This window comes from Triticum dicoccoides, chromosome 1A (genome assembly GCF_002162155.2).
Source record: "Triticum dicoccoides isolate Atlit2015 ecotype Zavitan chromosome 1A, WEW_v2.0, whole genome shotgun sequence".
NCBI classification, from domain to species: domain Eukaryota; kingdom Viridiplantae; phylum Streptophyta; class Magnoliopsida; order Poales; family Poaceae; genus Triticum; species Triticum dicoccoides.
In genome coordinates, this window is record NC_041380.1 from 533757048 (window position 1) to 533783714 (window position 26667).

The following is a 26667-nucleotide window of genomic DNA, read 5'->3' on the forward strand; positions in this document are numbered from 1 at the left end:
TAGCAGTCTGCTGTTGCTGCCAAAGTTCTTCAGTCATTTGCTCTGCTTGCACATGATAAATTCACCTGTACATACAAATTTCCAGGAACAAAAGCCGTTGCTCTGCTTGCACATGATAACAGCGTGCCAAATCCACCTGTACATACAAATTTCCAGGAACAAAAGCCCGGCTTTGCAGCGCAAAGCGAATGAAATTCGCCTGTACATGCAAATTTCCAGGAATAAAATCCCAGTTTTGCAGCGCAAAGCAAATGAAATTCGCCTGTACATACAAATTTCCAGGAACAAAAGCCCGGTTTTGCAGCGCAAAGCGAATGAGCACAACACTAGATGAAAAAATGATGCAACAATACGAAATGAGAGAAGGCACGAATCATATAACCAAGCTTACAAAGATAAGATCTCACACACATGTGTGGATCCATCTCATATCACACCAATGCATATAGAAATATAGATAAAGCAAACTGAGCTTCAACACTGCCACCACTCACACAAGATCCCCACCCCACCCATCCAACACCAAGAAGCAGCAAACACAAGATATAGCTTGTAGAAACTCTACTTGCACAGCCATTGCCACCCCCCACCACCTTGTTTTTCACCGGGAGAAAATAAGGGTTAAAACTAGGTTTCCATCTGGTCCATCACTGCACAGTTACAACACAGGGTACATACATGGACAATCTGTCATGGATATATAGCCATCAGGCGGGTATTATACACCCACCTGAAGGGGAATGCTGGTTCTATTAAATTAACCTCCATCCTAGTCACAGCCTCACGAACGCTAACTTTGACACGGAGCCAACGGAACTTCTCCAAGCTCACACATCTTGCGAAACAGGAAGCTTGTCTATCCCAATTCTGTAATCACCATCTGAAGGACAAGCAGCACATGTAGTTTTAACCGGGGACAGGTTCGGAAGTAGTAGAATGCCCGCCGCTAGCGCCGGAGTGGTTGTAGCCGATCACAGGCATAGATTTCCGAGCAAAGTCAAGAAGCATCTGGCGTTGTTCTTCGCTGGTGTGCGGAAGGCTTGCACGTAGTAGCTCGACGGGCATCTCCCTGCTGACGGCCTTCGAGGCTTCAGGTCCAGCCATTGAGTTGGATCCCTGCATGCTGAACCTCTGCAGAATGCTCCCATACTTGCTGTCGCAGTATTTTGTCAGAAGCCCAAAGAAGGCATCGAACGACGCCTGCCAAAGAGAACGGGTTGACCTGCTGTAGTTGGCTGCAGAATGGGGGTCGGCCAGTAGCTCAGTTGCTCTGTCCAGTACTGATTTGATGATTAGAGCAGCACCGTCACCAGCAGAGCTGCCAAGAGGGCGGAGAGGTGGCTGCTGCGACGAGCAGACAACAGCTGCGAGGCAGGCGCTGAGGGCACTGAGCTCCATGTGATGCACGCAGGAGGACACGGTCTTGGCAAGACTAACTGTTGTTTCTGCAGCACCAGAATCTGACGGCAAACCCCCAAACAAGCTCCTAAGATGCCGAAAGATAGCCATGCAGACTATGCGGGTCAGCTCACTTCCAGGGGCAAGAAGTCGGAGATACCGTGCCAAGAGCTTGCGTCCTTTAGGGAGAGAAACAATACGGAGAAAAATAAGGTCATCCGTCGGGGCCAATCCAGATGAATTGCCAGGTTTGTTGGGGCCAAAAGGGTCGACAAGCTCAAGTGATGTAGCTAAGCCTTCAAGGAGGACCTGTCGCCTTCGCCTCAGTTGGAAGCTGCTGTCCTGTGCCTGGCTAGACTGTAACACACGGTCAATATCATTTACATCTAGAAGAAGACATATACCATCCTCAACGGTAATTCTTGCTGCCAGCATTGGCTCTTTCTCCAGTGGCCTCGTAGATGACTTGTGGCCATCACCAGATGCAGGAATATCAACTTCAAGAAGAGGGCGAGGCCTACGTATGGAAGAGAATGACACTCTTCCAAGAGAATCAACCTTCAGATATGAATGCTGATCACCACCAGACCTAGACTTTGAGTGGGAGTCTTTTATTGATGCGGGGGAGAAATTCACCTTCTGCTGAGAGTTGACAGATCTTTTGGCTATACAAGCTTGGTGGTAGTAGTCATCGACGTAAGGATCACTGCTGTGACTACCAGAGTGCTGCATTCTTAAAATAGTATCAATCTCTTCAGATGACATATACTTTGATCTGAATTTTGTTCCTCCAGTGTCAACATTCTGGCCAGCTGTATCAGATTGTTGTTGAGAAAAGCGCATACTGTGTTTTCCTCTTCCTGACCTTGATCTCTTGTCCCTTGGTGAAGGCACACTAGGAATATGATCAAACCTGCCTATTATCTCTGGGGAATGATGGTGATACAAGTGAGGCTGCATGTTTAGGTAATTGTGATGAGGCGGCTGAACTAGTGACAACCTCTGCTGCTGCTGTTGCTGCTGAGAAAATAGCAACGAAGACATTGAACTACTCGGAAAAGATAGTTGTTGCTGCAATAAACTGGGCTGTAGATTAAGATGCTCAAAAGCATGCGAACCAGCTTGACTTGGCCATTCATTTTGTAGGAAGTTGTTCGCGTATAGATCTGCAGAAGTGTAAGACATGCTTCGCCCCAATTGCAGTCCATGAGGTAGACCAGGCATGTTATATGGAGAACCAGTAAGCGACGAACTTGGAGAACCCATTTGGTAACCAGCACCTGGTGATGGAATGCTCGAGTGCCGCGTAAGACCTTGTGCAGGATAAGATAATTCACCACCACCTGGTGGAGGATAGGATGTAAATGAAGGAGATCTATGTCCCAGAATAGGTTCACTGGAGCGGTGTTGTAGTGGCTCCAGGGGATAGGATGATGTTCGGCTCAATGGCTTCGACTCTCCAAACTGAGGCAAATACTGTGGCTGTGGACACAATTGTTTGCTGTCCTGCAATTCATCGCTGCCCAGTATATCATGATCTACCCAATTCGAGAACTCTGCTTCCTGAACCCAGTCGGTGGTAGTCAAAGAACCTACAGAAACACAATATTTAGCTCAGGAACTCAGGCACATTTTTAGGAAAATAAAGAAATGAAAATCTAGACAGATGTATGGACAATATTTAGGATTTGATTTATCATCTTTCATATTAAACATGTCTAAGTAAGGTTGCCAGCACAATGTTAAGTATACCTATGTTTAGACTGCATGTAACATAAATAAACTTTTCCAATATCAAGCTTCAGGAGTAACTGGAGGCAGAAATGCAACTTACTTTCCCTGGAAATCGATCGTCTATCACCAATAACACCAGGATTCCTTGTTCCGCTAATACTTCGGTTCAACTGAAGACAAGACATTTTTTTTCAGTAGGCACTCCATGATAAATAAAAAGGGAAAAACATCAGGTGGCCCATGACGCCAGGGCCTAAATTGAGTTTCAACTCACAAGGCTCAAAGATTTTGACAAAGTACTATACCTACTCCATTAATTTACATATTGGTACATTTTAACTTTGGTATTTGGTAGATATGTAAAAGTGCAATCCCGAGATTCATGACATATTAACTTGTGTGACCAATTAAATCTGGGCATATGGTGTGTTTTTATCAATCTATATATGAATGGCTGAAACTGGAAAAGGAAGGAGCGCCCCCTAGTATATAGTAACACGGAGTACTCCAAAATCATTTTCAGGATTGTATAATTTGACACGATAGATCATCTTTTTCACAACATATTTTTAATAGGTTTTTCACAATATAGTTGACTATATTATATGTTAGAAAGACTCATGAAATGGTGCGGGAAAAGAACTGCATTGAGCATGAAGTAATAAGCCTTCAAGAGCATAATCCTGGACATACTAAATCATTTGAAACTATAGATGATAAGATGTATTATAACCAAAGGTATAAAACACATGAAATATAAAACAACTAACTGAAGTAATGGAGTTGGTATAGGCTGCTAACCTTTGCAAACGTGCTTGCAAGATCATCAATTTCAGACAAGTTACTCATGCAATCAATCTGCAAGAACATAAGAAGACGGCAAATTTTGATCATGAAAAATATAGGGAACATGACTACAGGAGTCAAAAGAAAGCAACGCTGAAAGAAAAGTGAGCAAAGTTACAAAGTAGGCAGGAAAAAACTTGCAGAATAAGGAAATCTAGGAATTACTTATGAAACACTAAATATGAAATTGGTGGAAATTGAGCTATTTCAGAATGTAACGTGGAAGGTTTGACAGGTCAGTCCTATATCATTATACTTACTACGAAAGTCTATAGTGGGCAATCAACTACAAAGAAAGAAAATAGAACATGTTGATCTCCAGACAAGCCTGGTAGCAACAGATTCTTCATTCCAGTATAACAGCTACAGCCTTTAGGCCTGCACACTTATAGGCACTGACTACAAGTAGCAATCCCTTAAGTTGCACTTGGTGACCAGATCTTCTCGATAAATGGATGTGGGTACTCAAATCTAAGTCCTGATGGCAAAAACACTGATAGTGTTTGTGTATGTGGTGTGGCGTAGTGCAGAAGAAGAGAAAGCTTGTACCAACACCCCTCAAAGATCCTGGTCTGTAATTTTAAACATTCCAGAGAAAAATATAACTTATTGATTACTAAATCCTGATTCCACGGCGAAACGCATTTCAGCTACAGAGCAATGGAAGCTGAAACTAAACAGGAAGGCAGCTAACAAAAGGAATTTTATTCGATCCAAAGACACATCCTACCATCATGTCTTTTCCTGCTGACAATATCCTGATTTACATTTCTCAGTACTGAGTTATTATTATAAAAGAACACCCATAATTGAGAATATATCCTCAATTTTCTAAAAGAACATCTTTGTTCAGTCAAGTCCTAACCAGTTAGAACCACCAAAAAAAGTTGTCTTAGGTACATTTTGGGGATATCATAATGCTTAGGGGCGCAATTTACTATGTATTCTTCTTATGAAACAAATTGGCAACACTAAATTTGAAATTGGTGGAAAATGAGCTATTTCAGAATGTAACATGGAAGGTTTGATAGGTCAGTCCTATATCATTATACTTACTACGAAAGTCTATACTGGGCAATCAACTACTCCCTCCGTTCCTAAATATTTGTCTTTCTGGAGATTTCAAATGGTCACCACATACGGATGTATATAGACATATTTTAGAGTGTAGATTCACTCATTTTGCTCCGTATGTAGTCACCAATTGAAACCTCTAAAAAGACAAATATTTAGGAACGGAGGGAGTACAAAGAAAGAAAATAAAACATGCTGATCTCCAGACAAGCCTAGCAGCTACAGATTCTTCATTCCATATAACAGCTACAGCCTATAGGCCTACACACTTATAGGCACTGACGAGAAGTAAAAACAGTTAAGCAGAATAAGCTCGCATTTTGCACCATGAAATAGTGCAAGGTATCACCTAAAGTTCCATACCAAGTAGCAATCACTTTAAGTTGCACTTGGTAACCAGATCTGCTTGGTAAATGGATGTGGATACTAAAATCTAAGTCCTGGTGGCAAAAACACTGATTGTGTTTATGTATGTGGTGTGGCGTAGTGCAGAAAAAGAGAAAGCTTGTACCAACACCCCTCAATGGTCTTGGTCTGTAATTTTAAACATTCCAGAGAAAAATAAGTTATTGATTACTAAGTCCTGATTCCACGGCGAAACGCATTTCAGCTACAGAGCAATGGAAGCTGAAACTAAACAACAGGAAGGCAGCTAAAAGAAGGAATTTTATTCGATCCAAAGACACATCCTACCATCACGTCTTTTCCGGCTGACAATTGCCCAATTTACATTTCTCAGTACTGAGTTATTATTATAAAAAAAACACTCATAGTTGACAATGTATCCTCCATTTTCTAAGAGAACAATTTTGTTCAGTCAAGTCCTAACCAGTTGGAAAGACCAACTAAAATAGTTTTCTTAGGTACATTTTGGGGAGATCATAATGCTTAGGGACGCAATTTACTATTTTTTTTATCATATTAAATCAGATTCACCGCCCTCTAAAACTAGAGGGGCAAATCTCTTTCTATTGCATCCAAAGTCCACGATCCCTCCTTGCAAAAACAAAAAAAAAATCGAATGTACCTAAAAAGGACAGAGCTATCATCCTACTGCACAAAAGAGCATCCACTCATGAGCCATGACTCATCCAACAGTGGCAAGCAGCAACAAACACAGTCAGGACCGTGTGAAACATGCAATGCGCATAATTTCACAGCTTTCGAACAGTAGCGAGCACCAACTCACAATCAGGACTCTACGAAGCATGCGGCAGTGCAGCACACAATCGATAGCAACAGCAGGGAAGCCGGATACAAAGCCGGCGAGAGCCGCACCTCTTCCCCCACAGGAGACAGCTGGTAAGAAGCCCCGTCATCGTGCCCACCGAACCCGCCGCCGCCATAGCCGCCGTCCAGGCCCCCGTCATCCGCCAGGCTGCCGCCGAGCTCCAGCCCCTCCAGCGGCGCCTTGCCGAAGAAGGAATACTGCCCCGAGTCGAAGCGCGAGCTCTCTGCAGAGGAAGCAAAAAAAAAACACATAAATCTCCATCGGTGCCACGCGAAAACGAGAAAATCTGCCAAGGCCGCGCGCGAGGGACACGAAATTCGGCGGACGCACGCGGAGAAGCGTCGTGTGCAGCACAGATTCGACGGTGAGGCCGCTGGGGTCCGAGCCCGGGCAGGCGGATCAAACTCAACAAACTACAGCCCGCCAGAACATCACTAGGCAGCGCCGCAGCGGAAGGAATCGCGATCACCTGCGGTGGAGGCCGACGAGGAGGAGGATGCGCCGCCGCCGCCGGCGTCCGCCCGGAGGCCCCTCATCGCAGGCGGCGCTGCTAGGGTTTGGATTCCGGGGGCGGGCACGCGCTTGGGTTTTGGATCTGGGGGGAGCTGCGAGGCGGAGCGGAGAGGGGTACAGCCGGGGAAAGCTCGCTCAGTAGACGCGCCTTGGCTGCTTTACTTCCCTTCCCTTCCCTCTTTGGACTCGACAATAATAAAAAATATAGGCCGAAAATGATAGTCCCCGCATTATTTATATTTATTGATTGATAGATAGATAGATATTGATGTATGGCGTGCCGGTGTGGACAAAGCAACTGCTGGATGGCACCGGAAAAAACTGGCGGAGCGATCACAGTGCTGCGCTGAGAGGAGACTTTGGCTTGGCTTGGCGTGTGTGCTACTCCACCTGCCCCTTTAATGGCCCCCTTTCTGTGTGTTGATGTGGCGATGTAGTACCTCATGTCTTCAAATAAAGCTTTTTTTTTATTTAGCTTTGCTTTTGTTAGTCTCCAATGATCGTTTGCCACGTTGATGGTGCCCTTTCTGTTGGTAACAACTGGCGGAGCATGACGGCACTATTTCATTGGCTTAAGGCTAGGTGTGTGGTATGGTTGTAGGAAAGGTTTTGCTGAGCATATATTCCCACAGCGAATTTTATTAGAGCAATGGTCTCACATGCACCGGTCATCATCATTGTGTTGTCGGATGAAAGCAAGGGCCCGTTTGGAAAGTGGTAGGAAACCTTGGGTGAACTTTTGCATAAATTTGGTGCCCTTGCGAATTTGGAATTGTTTAGTTGTGTGTACAAGTGAGTTTAACTTGCCAAGAGAAACTGAAAGGAAGTTGCTCTCGCGCTCTCTGTGCTGAGAATTATTGAAAACCATGAAAGCAACGCTCTGATTGAGTCGACTTCTTTCTCAATATCTCCCACTTTCTTATCCCGTGATTCGGGGACCATCACCATCTACAACCACCCCTATCATTCGACCATCTCTCTTTGTGTGTGCGCGCGCGAGCGTGTGTCTCATGGGTTCATGTGAGACCGAGCTGACACTATCAATTCCTTTTAGACCTAGTATTTTTAAAAACTAGTTGAAACTGGTGAGCTACGAGGTTCGATCCTCTTGAAATATTGTTTAGCCAAAATAAAATTTTGGCCCATTCCGCCGCCCATCGTTGTCATGATGGATCTGTCGGGGCCCATCACATGGTTCGTCGCCATGACGGACCAGAAGAAGTCGGATCGCAAGAACGGCACATGTAGGAGAGGGTGAAGAAGAAGGCGCAAACGGCCGCTCAAACCGGAGCTCCTCCTCCACATCAGATCGTCGTGTCGGTGCTGCCTGGCCCACCCAGTACAAGAAGTCGTATTACTTTGCCGCCTAACAGTACAGTTAGCCCGACACGCAACACTCTGCCGCCTCCTTCAATTCTGGCCACCCTCCACCGTACACATTGACCTCAACAGAGACTACGTGTTCACTGAGTCATCGATGCTCGTCTGGTTGCGGTTTCCTTCCGAGGACCCTCATCCGGCGATGTCTGGTCACTGTGCCTTGCAGAATGCACCCCCCAAGATCAACGGTGGCTACCGACGAGGCGATGATAAACATGATCAACAACGGCGGCATCCACGTGGACAGGCAAGTCGATGACAACTACTCACCACAATTGGAGCAAGATACGCCGATAGACACCCAACAATTATATGTACCCAATGTAGACGCAAATAAGAAGAGGGGTTTGTCGTACTCAAGCAAGAGGATGAATTGTTGTCTTTGGCATGGTTGGGTACAAGTGTTGATCCCTTCAAGGCACGGAGCAAAAAAGGCTCGGCTTTTTGGCAAAGTGTGCACGATTGGTTTCATGAGAAAAAGCAATGTACCTCCACAACAAGGAAGTGATTAATGATCGAAATCCAAAGTCGCTAAGCACCGATGATACACCATTCAAGAGATCGTCAACAAGGTATTGTAGTGTGTACACACAAATGGAAAACTAGTGGCCAAGTATGGCGTCACTTCTCGAGCTCGTAAGTTTTGCATCGTGTTGCTCTATGTGTTGGGCATTTGATTAAATGGCTCTATGTTGTAACTTGTTTTATCATATCATTGTGTCGCTTTGCTAGCCCGGATGCCGAAACCAACTTGGAAATGGGAGAACAAAAGGAGAAAACGAGAAGGGCGGCGACCAAGATGACAGAGAAGTTTGAGGATATCATGGTGAAGAAGGAGGAGGCATGTGTCAAGCGCGGTGAGACCAGGAAGAAAAAAAAGAGTGAAGAGGTTTAGCTTGTTCATGGAAATCCAAAAGAAAAAGATCCAACTCGAGAAGAGGAAGCTTGCGATCAGGCAAGCGTGTGAGGAGCAAAAGATCTTGTATGTGAAGGACAAAGATTTGGATTACAATGTGGCAAAGTTTGTTCAAGACTTGGTGATATCATTTGGATTACGCTTTGTTTAAAGGAGTGGGGAAACACCGAAAGTTGATGCTTTTGGCACAATTGGTTCTTTTGCTTTTGGGTTTGATAGTTGTAAAAACCTTTTTGCACATCCGATGCTTTTGAAGTAATTGCATTTGTTTGCAACTATTTAAATTTATGGTCGAATTGTTATTGATATGGACAATTTGACAAAGGGAGGAGGTCGGATAAGTATGAAATATTTGAAAGACGCAACGCCTATGCGAACATTTTATAAGATCTGTTAGGTCATCTCCGTTGGACATGCCTGCATACTCCTCCCCGTTCTCTCTTCTTTCCTGACCAGCAGGACGTAGGGATGGCCAAGGGTGCGTGTGTCGGTCAAAAGTGTTGGCAGGGGTAGGCGCCAAAGAGGGAATGTGAGTAGTGTGGTGTTGCAGAAAGTGCCACAAGTTAATATGTACCTCCGTCTCAAAATAAGTGTCTCAACTTAAATATAACTTTGTACTAAAATTAGTATAAAATTGAGACAATTGTTTAGTACTCCCCTGTTCCATAATGTAATGTGTATATTTTTTTTTTCAAAAGTCAAACCTTATAAACGTTGACCATATTTATAGACAAATATACATATATTTATAATACAAAATGCATATCCTAGAGACATTATGAGTTATATTTCATATTACATATATTTATTATTGTAGATACAGATAGTTTTCTATATAAAACTTAGTCAAAGTTTGTTTGGTTTGACTTATCAGAAATCTATGCACACTACATTATGGAATCAAGGGAGTATGCGCCTTGAGTGACGTGACGGCGTGAATACTGGTACGCTCTCGGGCCGAGGACGGAGATGGGCCCGGTGATCATGTCCAATCAAGCGATGTGGATGCGTGAAGGGTTCTATAGTTGGATTGAAGTGGGTTTTGGGGTAGGTCTGTGGTATTGGAGTTTGACGTGGCGAACGTGTGAAGTCCACAAGAGCTACCACCGATTTGGAGCCGACCTGAAAGATTTGAACATCTAGACTGGTTTAGCCTGTTTTGTGGTCCGCATTGGATGGCTAAAAGTGTCCGGACCGTCCAGTCTTAACATTTGTGGGTGTTTTGATCATCCGCGTGGAGATGCCCCAAGGCCTTCGGCTTTATGCTGAATGGCGGCATAAAGATGGCATTTCTCAGTAAACATAGAACCTTTCCAGGCATGTATCAGTTCTATTGCATACTCCGACCAACACGAATTGTGAAGTTAAGGCTCCAGAGTGGCACTACCTCTGTACTAATTACTAAAATATAAAACGTTTTTGTAGGCTAAACTGATATGGTGGGAGTACCGTCTTATTTTATTTTTGCAGACACATATTCTCCTATGCAATCATCATTTCTAGCACATCCACATGATATTTTGTTTTAGGTAGTGGACGTTTCTTTTGCGTTTTCCTAGTCTTTTTGTTTGTTAATGGATCCTGTATGGATCACTATCCCGCTGCTCATCTTGTTCGATAATAATAATAATCAAATCCACAAGTGGACACAATGAGCAGCAGGATATGCAATGAGTACTGGTTGCAAAGCGTAGTTTTCTTTCGGACTTTACATTCATTGACTGCTGGTCTCTCTGATTCATAAGAAAAGTGTAGGAAAAACCATAGGAATAGGATTTTCCCACAATTTATCCATTTGATCCAAAGCATTGAACCATAGGAAAAAATATAATAATTTTTCTTTGGGTTGAGTTTTACAGGAAAACCGAAGGAATTTTACAATCCTGTGAAATTTCTCTTTTACATTCCTATGCACAAAGAACGAGGCAAAAGGCTAGGCCTCCTTTGGTTCATAGGATTAACAAATCATAGGAATAGGAAAGTCATAAAAAATGAGATGACATGCATCTCAAATCCTATGCATAGGAATAGAAAAGGAGATGCCCTTTGATTCACACCATAGGATTTTTTCCATTGAGTCTAGGCTAATGTTTATTTTCCTATGAAATGTGAAGGATAGGAAGAATTCCTCCATAGGAATAGGATTTCATTCCTACAAACCAAAGAGCTCTGAAGGAATTTTTCCTATAAAAATCCTATCCTATGAAAATCCTACAAAATTCCTCCATGGATCAACAAGTTGGATCTGACAAACTCCGAGGCCTCCTTTGGTTTAGAGGAATTTCATAGGAATTCTAGAGAATAGGATTCTTATAGGATTTTTTCCTTTAGAGCCCTATGGTTCATAGGAATGGATTCCTATTCCTCCATAGGATTGGTTCCTATACTCCACATTTCATAGGAAAATAAAAAAGAGCCTAGACTCAATGGAAAAATTCCTTTGATGTCAACCAAATGACATCTTGTTTCCTATTCCTACTCATAGGATTTGAGATACATGTCATCTCATTTCCTACAAGATTCCTATTCCTATGATAATCCTATCCTATGAACCAAAAGAGGCCTAAACATTAGCCTAACATAACATAATGGAATAAAATAATAGTTGTAAATAGGCCAATCAACAAGCTGGAATAACATAGTCGTAGGATCATTCCAGAAAACACAATTTACCACAGAGAAGTGTTATTCTTCCTAACATAACATAACTTAATATGTGTGGGATGCAGTCTGAGCTCTGAAATCTTACAGATAATGAATAAAATATATGTGAGATTCCCGTTTTTCTATCCTGCCTCGCCGTAATGAGAAGAAAAGAAAAGGCAAAAATAATCATCCTCTATTCGAAAATCTTCTCACCAGTTGAGAAGATCAAGAAAATGACTGAACTAAAAATACAGAGGTATGCTGGAACAAAGAAGACTGTTTTCCAGGTTTCGGAGTTTGTCAGATCCATGTTAGAGGCCTTTGCAGCCTCCAGAATATTTCCCGTGAGGCCAACGCCAACTATCCCAGCCAATGTCCCAGCTGTATTTGAAACCCCCATCACTATGCCGGCGAACTTTGGAGCAACATCCATGTGATTCACCGCAAACCCTGCTCTTCCTAGAGCCAGAAAACCAAGGGATACAGACGAACAGATCACAGTCCCTGAGGGCGTCCCGAATGAAGGAAGGACCATAAGTGCAACAGCCGAGACAACAAACCCAATGGTGTTAAGGAGCTTCCTTGTCTTGGTAACTGATAAGATCCTCTTTGTAATCAAGTGATCAGCAACCACTCCACCAATGTTGGAGAATATAAACATGTTGAAATAGGGAAGCATCTTTGACGATCCCATATCCTGGAGGCTAAGCTTAAGGGCTAGTTCGAAATAGGTAGGCAGCCAGTTCATGATAACATACAAGGCATAGTGGAAGGTGAAGTTGTTCACAACAATTGCCCAAACAGGTAGACTGAAGATAATCCTTCGCCATGGTATCTTTACAGTGCGAGGTGCAACAACCCCTGTTGATTGTGCCTTAATCTTCTCCCGGGATGCTACTTTTGGCATTGCCACTTTTGGAAGGTCAGTGCGAGGTGGCTCACTGGAGAACTTCAACCATATTACAGACCATGCCACTCCAAGTACTGCTTCGACTAAACATACAGATTGGGGTCCCATGTGCTTCACCAGACTTGGAAAGAACAGCATGCCACAAGCTGCCCCGAGGTACATCCCTGAGGTTGTTAACGACACTGAGCGAGAGCGCTCCTGCGGTGGCACCCATTGTGCCAGGACTGTGTGAATGGCAGGAAATATGAAACCTTGTGCTACACCAACAAAAAGGCGAGAAAGGACCAGAATGACTACTCTGTTGGGGTCCAGTGGAATTAGACCGCATATCAAAGACCACAACAGAAATGACAGCAGCAGAACACGTCTCCCTCCCAATCTCTGAGCTGCCCATCCACCAGGAATTTGCGACAGAACATAGCCATAATAGAACATGGAGAGTATCAGGCCCTTGTTTGCTTGATTCACGTTGATTGCATCAGCTGCTACGGTGTACGCAATCGAGAAACCCACACGCTCAATGTAACAGACATTGGTGCAGATGAATGTCAGCAACACTATGACATAACGCTTTGGGACCTTCATTCTCGGCATCACTAGTTAATTGGAGATGAACCTCAAAGTGTTGTAGAAGTCTTAATCAGGCTGCCACTTGCTGACCTCCCAGGAATATTTACCAGGGTTTACCATGAATCTGCCTTTCTTCCTTCCATCTCTAGGGATACTAAGATCTGAAACAGACAAAAACACTGATCATTCACCGGTATGAAACAATATGGGGCTTCTTCAGCTGCACTTCATATATCCATAGCAGTTTATTGATCTCATGAGCAATTTAACACAGGAAAAGCACTATATGCTGCACAATAACTCAAGCTACCTGCTCTGCTCAATGGAGATGGAAAGACCAACATCGCTCAGTTAGATGAATCAGGACATGAACTATGCCTACCATTATGCAATGTGCGAAAAGGTTTGGAATCCTACACTATCATCAACTATGGTTGAAATGCAAACTGCAATTTGCAGGACATGTGGTTTTGGCTGTCACAGCCTTTACATCCCAAGAACTAACTGTAAGCAATAATTAACTACACATTGGCAACAATTCTAGAGATCCGGGTAAGCAGGCCCAGGTAGGTCGGTTCGATATTTTCCCACCTCTGACACAGATTCGCATCTAAAAAGATCCCAACTTGCGAGACCTCAACCGAAAACTTGCAGCATTCACCACCAACCTCCGGTGCCGGACCAGATCGCCCAGAGATATGATACTGGAAGCCCCAAATCCTAACCAAAATTCGTCACACTCTCCCGCCATACAAGCGAGAGGGAGGATAAAAGGGGGGGAGAAAGCGTCGGAAGCGGGGAGCGGGCAACTACCTCGAGATCCCGGAGTCGTGTGGCGCCGCCTCCTGTGGGGGCTGGCGTGCCAGGCCTCGCACTTGCCGTCGCGGGCGGCGGCGGGCGGGCCGCGTCGGTGAGTGCGATGCCCTGCTGCTGCTGCTGGGCTGGGCTCGGCTGCGGCGGTGTGGTGTGTTCAGTTTGGAGCCTTGTTTAACTGAACCGCGCGGAGGAGTGGAAATAGGAAAAAAGGGAGGAGGGTAGATCGAGAGCGAGAGGTCAACTGTTCATCGGCACCATTTTTTTTTCTCTCTCGCCTGCCGGAAGCACGTGCGTTTTGGTTTAACCGGACATGTTAGTTGAGGAGGTATTAATCGAAGTTGGAGAGAATATCACATGGAAAAGTTTCGGTGAAAACCTCGTGGAAACGATGTCTTGAACTTTAGAAAAAATCTCAAAAAATACGAGATGTTAAGAGTGTGATGTTTTATTGGCATGTGAAATTTCCAAGGTCAAACAGATTACAAAATCAACATCGAATAGTGTCGAATGGAAAATGTTGCTGAATTTGTTCTTTTCATGGCTTGTAACTGGTAATGTGTTTGAACCTGGAATTTCGCATGGCATTGGAACACCACCCTCTTGGCATCCTGTATTTTTTTAGCTTCTTTTTTTGAAACTTTCAAATGTGATTTTCATGATTTTTCCCTTGAAACTTGGTTTTCATGTGATATTATCTCATCAAAGCAGTAGAGTATGCGATCGTGATGGTACATTGTCGTCGTAATAATTTGATCTTTCATTTTTTAGCTCTTAGTCGCACGGAAATTACACGCAGATTTCATCGGGTGTACCTCACAATCTTTTTTGCATTGTGGTTTTCTTTCTTTTTGGTCTCCCCCACCTGATCTTATCTAGATGAGGGGTTGCCACCCATCACGTTCCTTATCGCCGGTTGTGGATGAGAGATGGAGGTAGAGAGCAAAGAGGAGTACCATGGTGCTCACGGTTATGGGAGAGATTGTTAAGAGTGTCTCCTTTTGCGCGCCCTAACGTCGTGGGTGTGATGACATGACTGTTGTCGCCGTCGGTGATGACCCGTTCCACGCATGAACCGAACTCTATCTTGACACAGCCACACATCGCCTCCCTACTCATGTGCTCTTGCCTTCCTTCACTCCAACACCATGACGTGCTTCACCTACAACTTCCCTTCCTCTCCTCCCATGTCGTCAATGTTTCCCTTTAATGTCGCTCTGTCTACCATGTGGAGGCATCGAGCTAGACCCCTCGGGGCATGATGGTTTGGACGTGTGCGCGCACGCTTATATCTCCTCTTTCTCCTTCCTATGATTCTTGTCTCTCTTTGGGTTTTTGTAGGATCGAAAGTAGGTCTAGAGGAGGAGGGTGATTAGACTACTTGACCAAATAAAAATCTAACATTTTCCTAATTTTAATTGTTGGCAGATTTTAGCAACTAGTGCAAGTCAAGTAATCAACCTACACATGCAATTCTAAGAGTATAGCAGTGGAAATTAAAACATTGCATATGAAGGTAAAGGGAAGGGTTTGGAGATGGCAAGCGCAATGTAGACACAGAGATTTTTGGTGTGGTTCCGATAGGTGGTGCTATCGTACATTCACGTTGATGAAGACTTCAACTCACGAAAAGTAACGGTTGCGTGAGTCCATGGAGGGCTCCACCCACGTAGGGTCCACGAAGAAGCAACCTTGTCTATCTCATCATGGCCATCGCCCACGAAGGACTTGCCTCACTCGGGTAGATCTCCACGAAGTAGGTGATCTCCTTGCCCTTACAAACTTCTTGGTTCAGCTCCATAATCTTGTTGGAGGCTCCCAAGCAACACCTAACCAATCTAGGAGACACCACTCTCCAAAAGGTAATAGATGATGTGTTGATGATGAACTCCTTGCTCTTGTGATTCAAATGATAGTCTCCCCAACACTCAACTCTCTCTCATAGATTTGTCTATCGTGGAAAGATGATTTGAGTGGAAAGCAATTTGGGGAAGGCTAGAGATCAAGATTCTTGTGGTAGGATTGGAATATCTTGGTCTCAACACATGAGTAGGTGGTTCTCTCTCAGAGAATGAGTAGTGGAAGTGTAGGCATGTTCTGATGGCTCTCTCTCAAATGGAGAAAGGGGTGGAGGGGTATACATAGCCTCCACACAAAATCCAACCGTTACACACATTTGACTCAGCTCGGTCAGACCGAATAGAGGAACTCGGTGAGACCGACTCAGTTCAAAATGTGAACGTTAGGAATCTCGGTGAGACCGACTGGGACAACTCGGTGGGACCGATGTGCTAGGTCTTAGGGCAAACATAAACTCGGTGGCTGATGACCCACAAGTATAGGGGATGAATCGTAGTCTTTCGATAAGTAAGAGTGTCGAATCCAACAAGGAGCAGAAGGAAATGACAAGTGATTTTTAGCAAGGTATTCTCTGCAAGCACTGAAATTATAAGTAACGAGTAGTTTGGTAGCAAGATAATTTGTAACAAGCAAGTAACGATAGTCGTAACAAAGGTGCAACAAGGTAGCCCAATCCTTTTGAGGCAAAGGACAGGCCAAAATAGTCTCTTATGATAAGCAAAGTGTTCTTGATGGTACACGGGAATTTCATCTAGTCACTTTCATCATGTTGGTTTGATTTGTGTTCGCTACTTTCATAATTTGATATGTGGGTGGGCCGGTGCTTAGGTGTTGTTCTTACTTGAACAAACCCCTTACTTATGATTAACCCCCTCGCAAGCATCCACAACTACGGGAAAAGTATTAAGAATAAATTCTAACCATAGCATTAAACTTTTGGATCCAAATCAGTCCCTTATGGGATAGCGCATAAATTAGGATTTAAGCTTCTGTCACTCTCGCAACCCATCATCTAATAATTACTCCACAATGCATTCCCTTAGGCCCATATATGGTGAAGTGTCATGTAGTCGATGTTCACATGACACCACTAAGGGAATCACAACATACATACCATCAAAATATCGAACACATATAAAATTCACATGATTACTCGCAACAAGATTTCTCCCATGACCTCAAGAACAAAAGTAACTACTCACAAATGATAATCATGCTCAAGATCAGAGGGGTATTAAATAGCATATTGGATCTGAACATATAATATTCCACCAAATAAACCATATAGTAATCAACTACAAGATGTAATCAACACTACTAGTCACCCACAAGTACCAATCTATAGTTCCGGTACAAAGATTGAACATAAGAGATGAACTAAGGTTTGAGAGGAGATGGTGATGTTGAAGATGTTGATGGAGATTGCCCTCCCCAAGATGGGAGAGTTGTTGGTGATGATGATGACGATGATTTCCCCCTCTGGGAGGGTAGTTCCCCCGGCGGAATTGCTCCGCCGGAGGGCAAAAGTGCTCCTGCCCAAGTTCTGCCCCGAGACGGCGGCGCTTCGTCCGAAAGCCCTCTCCTTATTTTTTTTTCTAGGTCAAAATGATTTATATACCAGAAGAGGGGCACCGGAGGTGGGCCGAGGAGGGCACAACCCACAAGGGCGCGCCTGGGCTCCCTAGCGCGCCCAGGTGGGTTGTGCCCACCTGGTGGGTGATAATCCCCAAGTGCAAGGAATCATCGTAGCAATTTCCAAAGGTAGAAGTGATAAGTATGGAGTGTCGAACCCACAAGGAGCTAAATGTAAGATTAATATTCTCTCAAGTCCTATTTGCCACTGATACGACTCTACGTACACCGAACGTTTGCTTCCATCTAGAAACAAGAAATAAAACTACGTTGTGGGTATGAACAAGATAACTTTTCATGATATCGGAGAATTAAAATATAAAAATAGGCGTTGTTTGTTGGAAATATGCCCTAGAGGCAATAATAAAATGGTTATTATTATATTTCCTTGTTCATGATAATTGTCTATTGTTCATGCTATAATTGTGTTATCCGGAAATCGTAATACATGTGTGAATACATAGACCACAACACGTCCCTAGTGAGCCTCTAGTTGACTAGCTCGTTGATCAAAAGATAGTCATGGTTTCATGACTATGGACATTATATGTCATTGATAACGGGATCACATCATTAGGAGAATGATGTGATGGACAAGACCCAATCCTAAGCATAGCTCAAAGATCGTGTAGTTCGTTTGCTAGAGCTTTTCCGAATGTCAAGTATCATTTCCTTAGACCCATGAGATTGTGCAACTCCCGGATACCGTAGGAGTGCTTTGGGTGTGCCAAACGTCACAACGTAACTGGGTGACTATAAAGGTGCACTACGGGTATCTTCGAAAGTGTCTGTTGGGTTGGCACGAATCGAGATTGGGATTTGTCACTTCGTATGACGGAGAGGTATCTCTTGGGCCCACTCGGTAATGCATCATCATAATGAGCTCAAAGTGACCAAGTGTCTGGTCACGGGATCATGCATTACGGTACGAGTAAAGTGACTTGCCGGTAACGAGATTGAACGAGGTATTGAGATACTGATGATTGAGTCTTGGGCAAGTAACGTACCGATTGACAAAGGGAATTGTATACGGGATTGATTGAATCCTCGACATCGTGGTTCATCCGATGAGATCATCGAGGAGCATGTGGGAGCCAACATGGGTATCCAGATCCCGCTGTTGGTTATTGACCGGAGAGTCGTCTCGGTCATGTCTGCGTGTCTCCCAAACCCGTAGGGTCTACACACTTAAGGTTCAGTGACGCTAGGGTTGTTGAGATATTAGTATGCGGTAACCCGAAAGTTGTTCGGAGTCTCGAATGAGATCCCGAACGTCACGAGGAGTTCCGAAATGGTTCGAAGGTGAAGAATTGTATATAGGAAGTCCAGTTTCGGCCACTGGGAAAGTTTCGGGGGTCACCGGTATTGTACCGGGACCACCGGAAGGGTCCCGGGGGTCCATCGGGTGGGGCTACCTATCCTGGAGGGCCCCATGGGCTGAAGTGGGGAAGGGAACCAGCCCCTGGTGGGCTGGTGCGCCCCCCTTGGGCCTCCCCCTGCGCCTAGGGTTGGAAACCCTAGGGGTGGGGGGACGCCCCACTTGGCTTGGGGGGCAAGCCACCCCCCTTGGCCGCCGCCCCCCTTGAGATCCAATCTCAAGGGCCGGCGCCCCCCTAGGGGCCCTATATATAGTGGGGGGAGGGAGGGCAGCCGCACCCTAGCCCCTGGCGTCTCCCTCTCCCTCCCGTGACACCTCTCCCTCTCGCTGAGCTTGGCAAAGCCCTGCCGAGATCACCGATGTTTCCACCACCACGCCGTCGTGTTGCTGGATCTCCATCAACCTCTCCTTCCCCCTTGCTGGATCAAGAAGGAGGAGACGTCTTCCCAACCGTACGTGTGTTGAACGCGGAGGTGCCGTCCGTTCGACGCTAGGTCATCGGTGATTTGGATCACGACGAGTACGACTACATCAACTCCGTTCTCTTGAACGCTTCCGCTCACGATCTACAAGGGTATGTAGATGCACTCCCCTTTCCCTCGTTGCTAGATAACTCCATAGATTGATCTTGGTGATGCGTAGAAAATTTTAAATTCTGCTATGTTCCCCAACAGTGGCATCATGAGCTAGGTCTATGCGTAGTTTCTATGCACGAGTAGAACACAAAGCAGTTGTGGGCGTCGATATTGTCAATTTACTTGCCGTTACTAGTCTTATCTTGATTCGGCGTCATTGTGGGATGAAGCGGCCCGGACCGACCTTACACGTACGCTTACGTGAGACTAGTTCCACCGACTGACATGCACTAGTTGCATAAGGTGGCTAGCGGGTGTCTGTCTCTCCCACTTTAGTCGGATCAGATTCAATGAAAAGGGTCCTTATGAAGGGTAAATAGAAATTGGCATATCACGTTGTGGTTTTGGCGTAGGTAAGAAACGATCTTGCTAGAAACCTATAGCAGCCACGTAAAAACTTGCAACAACAATTAGAGGACGTCTAACTTGTTTTTGCAGCATGTGCCATGTGATGTGATATGGCCAAAAGGATGTGATGAATGATATATGTGATGTATGAGATTGATCATGTTCTTATAATAGGAATCACGACTTGCATGTCGATGAGTATGACAACCGGCAGGAGCCATAGGAGTTGTCTTAATTTATTTATGACTTGCGTGTCAACATAAACGTCATGTAATTACTTTACTTTATTGCTAAACCGTTAGCCATAGTAGTAGAAGTAATAGATGACGAGCCAACTTCATGAAGACACGATGATGGAGATCATGATGATGGAGATCATGGTGTCATGCCGGTGACGACGATGATCATGGCGCCCCGAAGATGGAGATCAAAAGGAGCAAATGATATTGTCCATATCATGTCACTATTTGATTGCATGTGATGTTTATCATGTTTTACATCTTATTTGCTTAGAACGACGGTAGCTTAAATAAGATGATCCCTCATAATAATTTCAAGAAAGTGTTCCCCCTAACTGTGCACCGTTGCGAAGGTTCGTTGTTTCGAAGCACCACGTGATGATCGGGTGTGATAGATTCTAACGTTCGAATACAACGGGTGTAAGCCAGATTTACACACGCAATACACTTAGGTTGACTTGACGAGCCTAGCATGTACAGACATGGCCTCGGAACACGGAAGACCGAAAGGTCGAGCATGAGTCGTATAGAAGATACGATCAACATGAAGATGTTCACCGATGTTGACTAGTCCGTCTCACGTGATGATCGGACACGTCCTAGTTGACTCGGATCATGTTTCACTTAGATGACTAGAGGGATGTCTATCTGAGTGGGAGTTCATTGAATAATTTGATTAGATGAACTTAATTATCATGAACTTAGTCTAAAATCTTTACATTATGTCTTGTAGATCAAATGGCCCATGCTAATGTTGCCCTCAACTTCAACGCGTTCCTAGAGAAAACCAAGCTGAAAGATGATGGCAGCAACTATACGGACTGGGTCCGGAATCTGAGGATCATCCTCATAGCTGCCAAGAAAGATTATGTCCTAGAAGCACCGCTAGGTGACGCACCCATCCCAGAGAACCAAGACGTTATGAACGCTTGGCAGTCACCTGCTGATGATTACTCCCTCGTTCAGTGCGGCATGCTTTATAGCTTAGAACCGGGGCTCCAAAAGCGTTTTGAGCAACACAGAGCATATGAGATGTTCGAAGAGCTGAAAATGGTTTTCCAAGCTCATGCCCGGGTCGAGAGATATGAAGTCTCCGACAAGTTCTTAAGTTGTAAGATGGAGGAAAATAGTTCTGTCAGTGAGCACATACTCAAAATGTATGGGTTGCATAACCGCTTGACTCAGCTGGGAGTTAATCTCCTGGATGACGCGGTCATTGATAGAATCCTTCAGTCGCTTCCACCGAGCTACAAGAGCTTTGTGATGAACTTCAATATGCAGGGGATGGAAAAGACCATTCCTGAGGTATATTCAATTCTGAAATCAGCGGAGGTGGAGATCAAAAAGGAACATCAAGTGTTGATGGTAAATAAAACCACTAAGTTCAAGAAAGGCAAGGGTAAGAAGAACTTCAAGAAGGACGGCAAGGGGGTTGCCGCGCCCGGTAAGCAAGCTGCCGGGAAGAAGCCAAAGAATGGACCCAAGCCTAAGACTGAGTGTTTTTATTGCAAGGGAAGTGGTCACTGGAAGCGGAACTGCCCCAAATACTTAGCAGACAAGAAGGCCGGCAACACTAAAGGTATATGTGATATACATGTAATTGATGTGTACCTTACCAGTACTTGTAGCAGCTCCTAGGTATTTGATACCGGCGCGGTTGCTCACATTTGTAACTCAAAGCAGGAGCTACGGAATAAGCGGAGACTAGCGAAGGACGAGGTGACGATGCGCGTCGGGAATGGTTCCAAGGTCGATGTGATCGCTGTCGGCACGCTACCTCTATATTTACCTACGGGATTAGTTTTAAACCTCAATAATTGTTATTTAGTGCCAGCTTTGAGCGTGAACATTGTATCAGGATCTCGTTTAATTCGAGATGGCTACTCATTTAAATCCGAGAATAATGGTTGTTCTATTTATATGAGAGATATGTTTTATGGTCATGCTCCGCTGGTGAATGGTTTATTCTTAATGAATCTCGAGCATAATGTTACACATATTCATATTGTGAATACCAAAAGATGTAAGGTTGATAATGATAGTCCCACATACTTGTGGCACTGCCGCCTTGGTCACATAGGTGTCAAACACATGAAGAAGATCCATGTAGATGGACTTTTGGAGTCTCTTGATTATGAATCATTTGACACGTGCGAACCATGCCTCATGGGTAAAATGACCAATACTCCGTTCTCAGGAACAATGGAGCGAGCAACCAACTTATTGGAAATCATACATACTGATGTGTGCGGTCCAATGAGTGTTGAGGCTCGCGGTGGCTATCGTTATGTTCTCACCCTCACCGATGACTTGAGTAGATATGGGTATGTCTACTTAATGAAACACAAGTCTAAGACCTTTGAAAAGTTCAAGGAATTTTAGAGTGAGGTTGAGAATCAACGTGACAGGAAAATCAAGTTCTTGCGATCAGGTGGGGGAGAATACTTGAGTCACGAATTTGGCACACACTTAAGGAAATGTGGAATAGTTTCACAACTCACGCCGCCTGGAACACCTCAGCGTAATGGTGTGTCCGAACGTCGTAATCGCACTCTATTGGATATGGTGAGATCTATGATTTCTCTTACCGATCTACCGCTGTCATTTTGGGGCTATGCTTTAGAGACTGCCGCATTCACTTTAAATAGGGCTCCATTGAAATCCTTTGAGACGACACCGTATGAATTATGGTTTGGGAAGAAACCTAAGCTGTCGTTTCTAAAAGTTTGGGGATGGGATGCTTATGTCAAGAAACTTCAACCTGAAAAGCTCGAACCCAAGTCGGAAAAATGCGATACCCTAAATAAACTATTGGGTATACCTTCTACCTCAGATCCGAAGGCAAGATCTTTGTTGCCAAGAATGGATCCTTTCTAGAGAAAGAGTTTCTCTCGAAAGAAGTAAGTGGGAGGAAAGTAGAACTTGATGAAGTATTACCTCTTGAACCGGAAAGTGTCGCAACTCAAGAAAATGTTCCTGAGGTGCCTGCACCAACTAGAGAGGAAGTTAATGATGATGATCATGAAACTTCAGATCAAGTTGCTGTTGAGCTTCGTAGGTCCACAAGGACACGTTTCGCACCAGAGTGGTACGGCAACCCTGTCTTGGAAATCATGTTGTTAGACAACGATGAACCTTCGAACTATGAGGAAGCGATGGCAGGCCCAGATTCTGACAAATGGCTGGAAGCGATGAAATTCGAGATAGGATCCATGTATGAAAACGAAGTATGGACTTTGACTGACTTGCCCGATGATCGGCGAGCCATAGAAAATAAATGGATCTTTAAGAAGAAGACAGGCGCGGATGGTAATGTAACCATCTATAAAGCTCGGCTTGTCGCTAAGAGTTATCGACAAGTTCAAGGGGTTGACTACGATGAGACTTTCTCACCCATAGCGAAGCTGAAGTCCGTCCGAATCATGTTAGCAATTGCCGCATTCTATGATTATGAGATATGGCAAATGGACGTCAAAACGGCATTCCTTAATGGTTTCCTTAAGGAAGAATTGTATATGATGCAGCCGGAAGGTTTTGTCGATCCTAAGAATACTGACAAGGTGTGCAAGCTCCAAGGCTTGATCTATGGGTTGGTGCAAGCATCTCGGAGTTGGAACATTCGTTTTGATGAGATGATCAAAGCGTTTGGGTTTACGCAGACTTATGGAGAAGCCTGCATTTACAAGAAAGTGAGTGGGAGCTCTGTAGCATTTCTCATATTGTATGTGGATGACATACTGTTGATGGGAAATGATATAGAATTCTTGGAAAGCATAAAGGCCTACCTGAACAAGTGTTTTTCAATGAAGGATCTTGGAGAAGCTGCTTACATATTAGGCATCAAGATCTATAGAGATAGATCGAGACGCCTCATTGGTCTTTCACAGAGTACGTACCTTGACAAGATATTGAAGAAGTTCAATATGGATCAGTCAAAGAAGAGGTTCTTGCCTGTGTTGTAAGGTACGAGATTGAGCACGGCTCAATGCCCGACCACGGCAGAAGATAGAGAAAAGATGAGTGTCGTCCCCTATGCCTCGGCCATAGGGTCTATCATGTATGCTATGCTGTGTACCAGACCTGATGTAAACCTTGCCGTAAGTTTGGTAGGAAGGTACCAAAGTAATCTCGGCATGGAACACCGGACAGCGGTCAAGAATATCCAGAAGTACCTGAAGAGGACTAAGGATATGTTTCTCGTTTATGGAGGTGACGAAGAGCTCGTCGTAAAGGGTTACGTCGATGCTAGCTTTGACACAGATCTGGATGACTCTAAGTCACAAACCGGATACATGTATATTTTGAATGGTGGGGCAGTAAGCTGGTGCAGTTGCAAGCAAAGCATTGTGGCGGGATCTACATGTGAAGCAGAGTACATGGCAGCCTCGGAGGCAGCACAAGAAGCAATCTGGGTGAAGGAGTTCATTACCGACCTAGGAGTCATTCCCAATGTGTCGGGCCCGATGACTCTTTTCTGTGACAACACTGGAGCTATTGCCCTTGCCAAGGAGCCCAGGTTTCACAGGAAGACCAGGCATATCAAGCGTCGCTTCAACTCCATTCGTGAAAGTGTTCAAAATGGAGACATAGATAATTGTAAAGTACATACGGACCTGAATGTGGCAGATCCGTTGACTAAACCTCTCCCTAGAGCAAAACATGATCAACACCAGAACTCTATGGGTGTTCGATTCATCACAATGTGACTAGATTATTGGCTCTAGTGCAAGTGAGAGACTGTTGGAAATATGCCCTAGAGGCAATAATAAAATGGTTATTATTATATTTCCTTGTTCATGATAATTGTCTATTGTTCACGCTATAATTGTGTTATCCGGAAATCGTAATACATGTGTGAATACATAGACCACAACACGTCCCTAGTGAGCCTCTAGTTGACTAGCTCGTTGATCAAAAGATAGTCATGGTTTCCTAACTATGGACATTAGATGTCATTGATAACGGGATCACATCATTAGGAGAATGATGTGATGGACAAGACCCAATCCTAAGCATAGCTCAAAGATCGTGTAGTTCGTTTGCTAGAACTTTTCCGGATGTCAAGTATCATTTCCTTAGACCATGAGATTGTGCAACTCCCAGATACCGTAGGAGTGCTTTGGGTGTGCCAAACGTCACAACGCAACTGGGTGACTATAAAGGTGCACTACGGGTATCTCCGAAAGTGTCTGTTGGGTTGGCACGAATCGAGATTGGGATTTGTCACTCCGTATGACGGAGAGGTATCTCTTGGGCCCACTCGGTAATGCATCATCATAATGAGCTCAATGTGACCAAGTGGTTGATCACGGGATCATGCATTACAGTACGAGTAAAGTGACTTGCCGTTAACGAGATTGAACGAGGTATTGGGATACCGACGATCGAGTCTCGGGCGAGTAATGTACCGATTGACAAAGGGAATTGTATACGGGATTGATTGAATCCTCGACATCATGGTTCATCCGATGAGATCATCGAGGAGCATGTGGGAGCCAACATGGGTATCCAAATCCCGCTGTTGGTTATTGACCGGAGAGTCGTCTCGGTCATGTCTGCGTGTCTCCCGAACCCGTAGGGTCTACACACTTAAGGTTCGGTGACGCTAGGGTTGTTGAGGTATTAGTATGCGGTAACCCGAAAGTTTTTCGGAGTCCCGGATGAGATCCCGGACGTCATGAGGAGTTCCGGAATGGTCCGGAGGTGAAGAATTGTATACAGGAAGTCCAGTTTCGGCCATCGGGAAAGTTTCGGGGGTCACCGGTATTGTATCGGGACCACCGAAAGGGTCCCGGGGGTCCATCGGGTGGGGCCACCTATCCCGGAGGGCCCCATGGGCTGAAGTGGGGAAGGGAACCAGCCCCTGGTGGGCTGGTGTGCCCCCCTTGGGCCTCCCCCTGCGCCTAGGGTTGGAAACCCTAGGGGTGGGGGGACGCCCCACTTGGCTTGGGGGGCAAGCCACCCCCCTTGGCCGCTGCCCCCCTTGAGATCCAATCTCAAGGGCCGGCGCCCCCCTAGGGTCCCTATATATAGTGGGGGGAGGGAGGGCAGCCGCACCCTAGCCCCTGGCGCCTCCCTCTCCCTCCCGTGACACCTCTCCCTCTCGCTGAGCTTGGCGAAGCCCTGCCGAGATCACCGCTGTTTCCACCACCACGTCGTCGTGCTGCTGGATCTCCATCAACCTCTCCTTACCACTTGCTGGATCAAGAAGGAGGATACGTCTTCCCAACCATACGTGTGTTGAACGCGGAGGTGCCGTCCGTTCGGCGCTAGGTCATCGGTGATTTGGATCACGACGAGTACGACTACATCAACCCCGTTCTCTTGAACGCTTCCGCTCGCGATCTACAAGGGTATGTAGATGCACTCCCCTTTCCATCGTTGCTAGATAACTCCATAGATTGATCTTGGTGATGCGTAGAAAATTTTAAATTCTGCTACGTTCCCCAACATTGTTATCATAAAGTTATAATATATTACTATATATTATAAATAGCGAGTGTGGAATAATGATGGATCGGTGTGCGGAATTGTCCTAGGAAAT

The 26667-nt window shown here is 44.9% G+C and overlaps 2 protein-coding genes across 2 annotated transcripts; both read right to left on the reverse strand.

The window, feature by feature from the left end:
• Window positions 1-357: 357 nt before the first annotated feature.
• On the reverse strand, window positions 358-6957 carry LOC119286505 (protein PAT1 homolog 1-like). The gene is made up of 5 exons (XM_037565885.1): window positions 6753-6957; window positions 6331-6506; window positions 3934-3990; window positions 3233-3302; window positions 358-2990 (listed from the first exon to the last, which is right to left on the reverse strand). The coding sequence occupies exons 1-5, from the start codon at window positions 6817-6819 to the stop codon at window positions 907-909; spliced, it is 2454 nt and encodes an 817-aa protein (XP_037421782.1). The 5' UTR covers window positions 6820-6957; the 3' UTR covers window positions 358-906.
• A 4966-nt stretch (window positions 6958-11923) lies between these two features.
• LOC119320337 (probable anion transporter 7) lies at window positions 11924-13244 on the reverse strand. Its single transcript, XM_037594470.1, has one exon. It carries the CDS (start codon window positions 13240-13242, stop codon window positions 11932-11934), a length of 1311 nt encoding a protein of 436 aa, XP_037450367.1. The 5' UTR covers window positions 13243-13244; the 3' UTR covers window positions 11924-11931.
• Window positions 13245-26667: the final 13423 nt, after the last annotated feature.

Excerpts from the sequence above, each read along its gene's own strand:
- LOC119320337 (XM_037594470.1), bottom strand. The coding sequence starts at position 13,242 with ATGCCGAGAATGAAGGTCCCAAAGCGTTATGTCATAGTGTTGCTGACA.
- LOC119286505 (XM_037565885.1), bottom strand. The coding sequence starts at position 6,819 with ATGAGGGGCCTCCGGGCGGACGCCGGCGGCGGCGGCGCATCCTCCTCC. Across the intron at positions 6,507-6,752 it reads CTCGTCGGCCTCCACCGCAG|AGAGCTCGCGCTTCGACTCG; the intron begins GTGATCGCGATT and ends CTTCCTCTGCAG. Across the intron at positions 3,991-6,330 it reads TGTCTCCTGTGGGGGAAGAG|ATTGATTGCATGAGTAACTT; the intron begins GTGCGGCTCTCG and ends ATGTTCTTGCAG.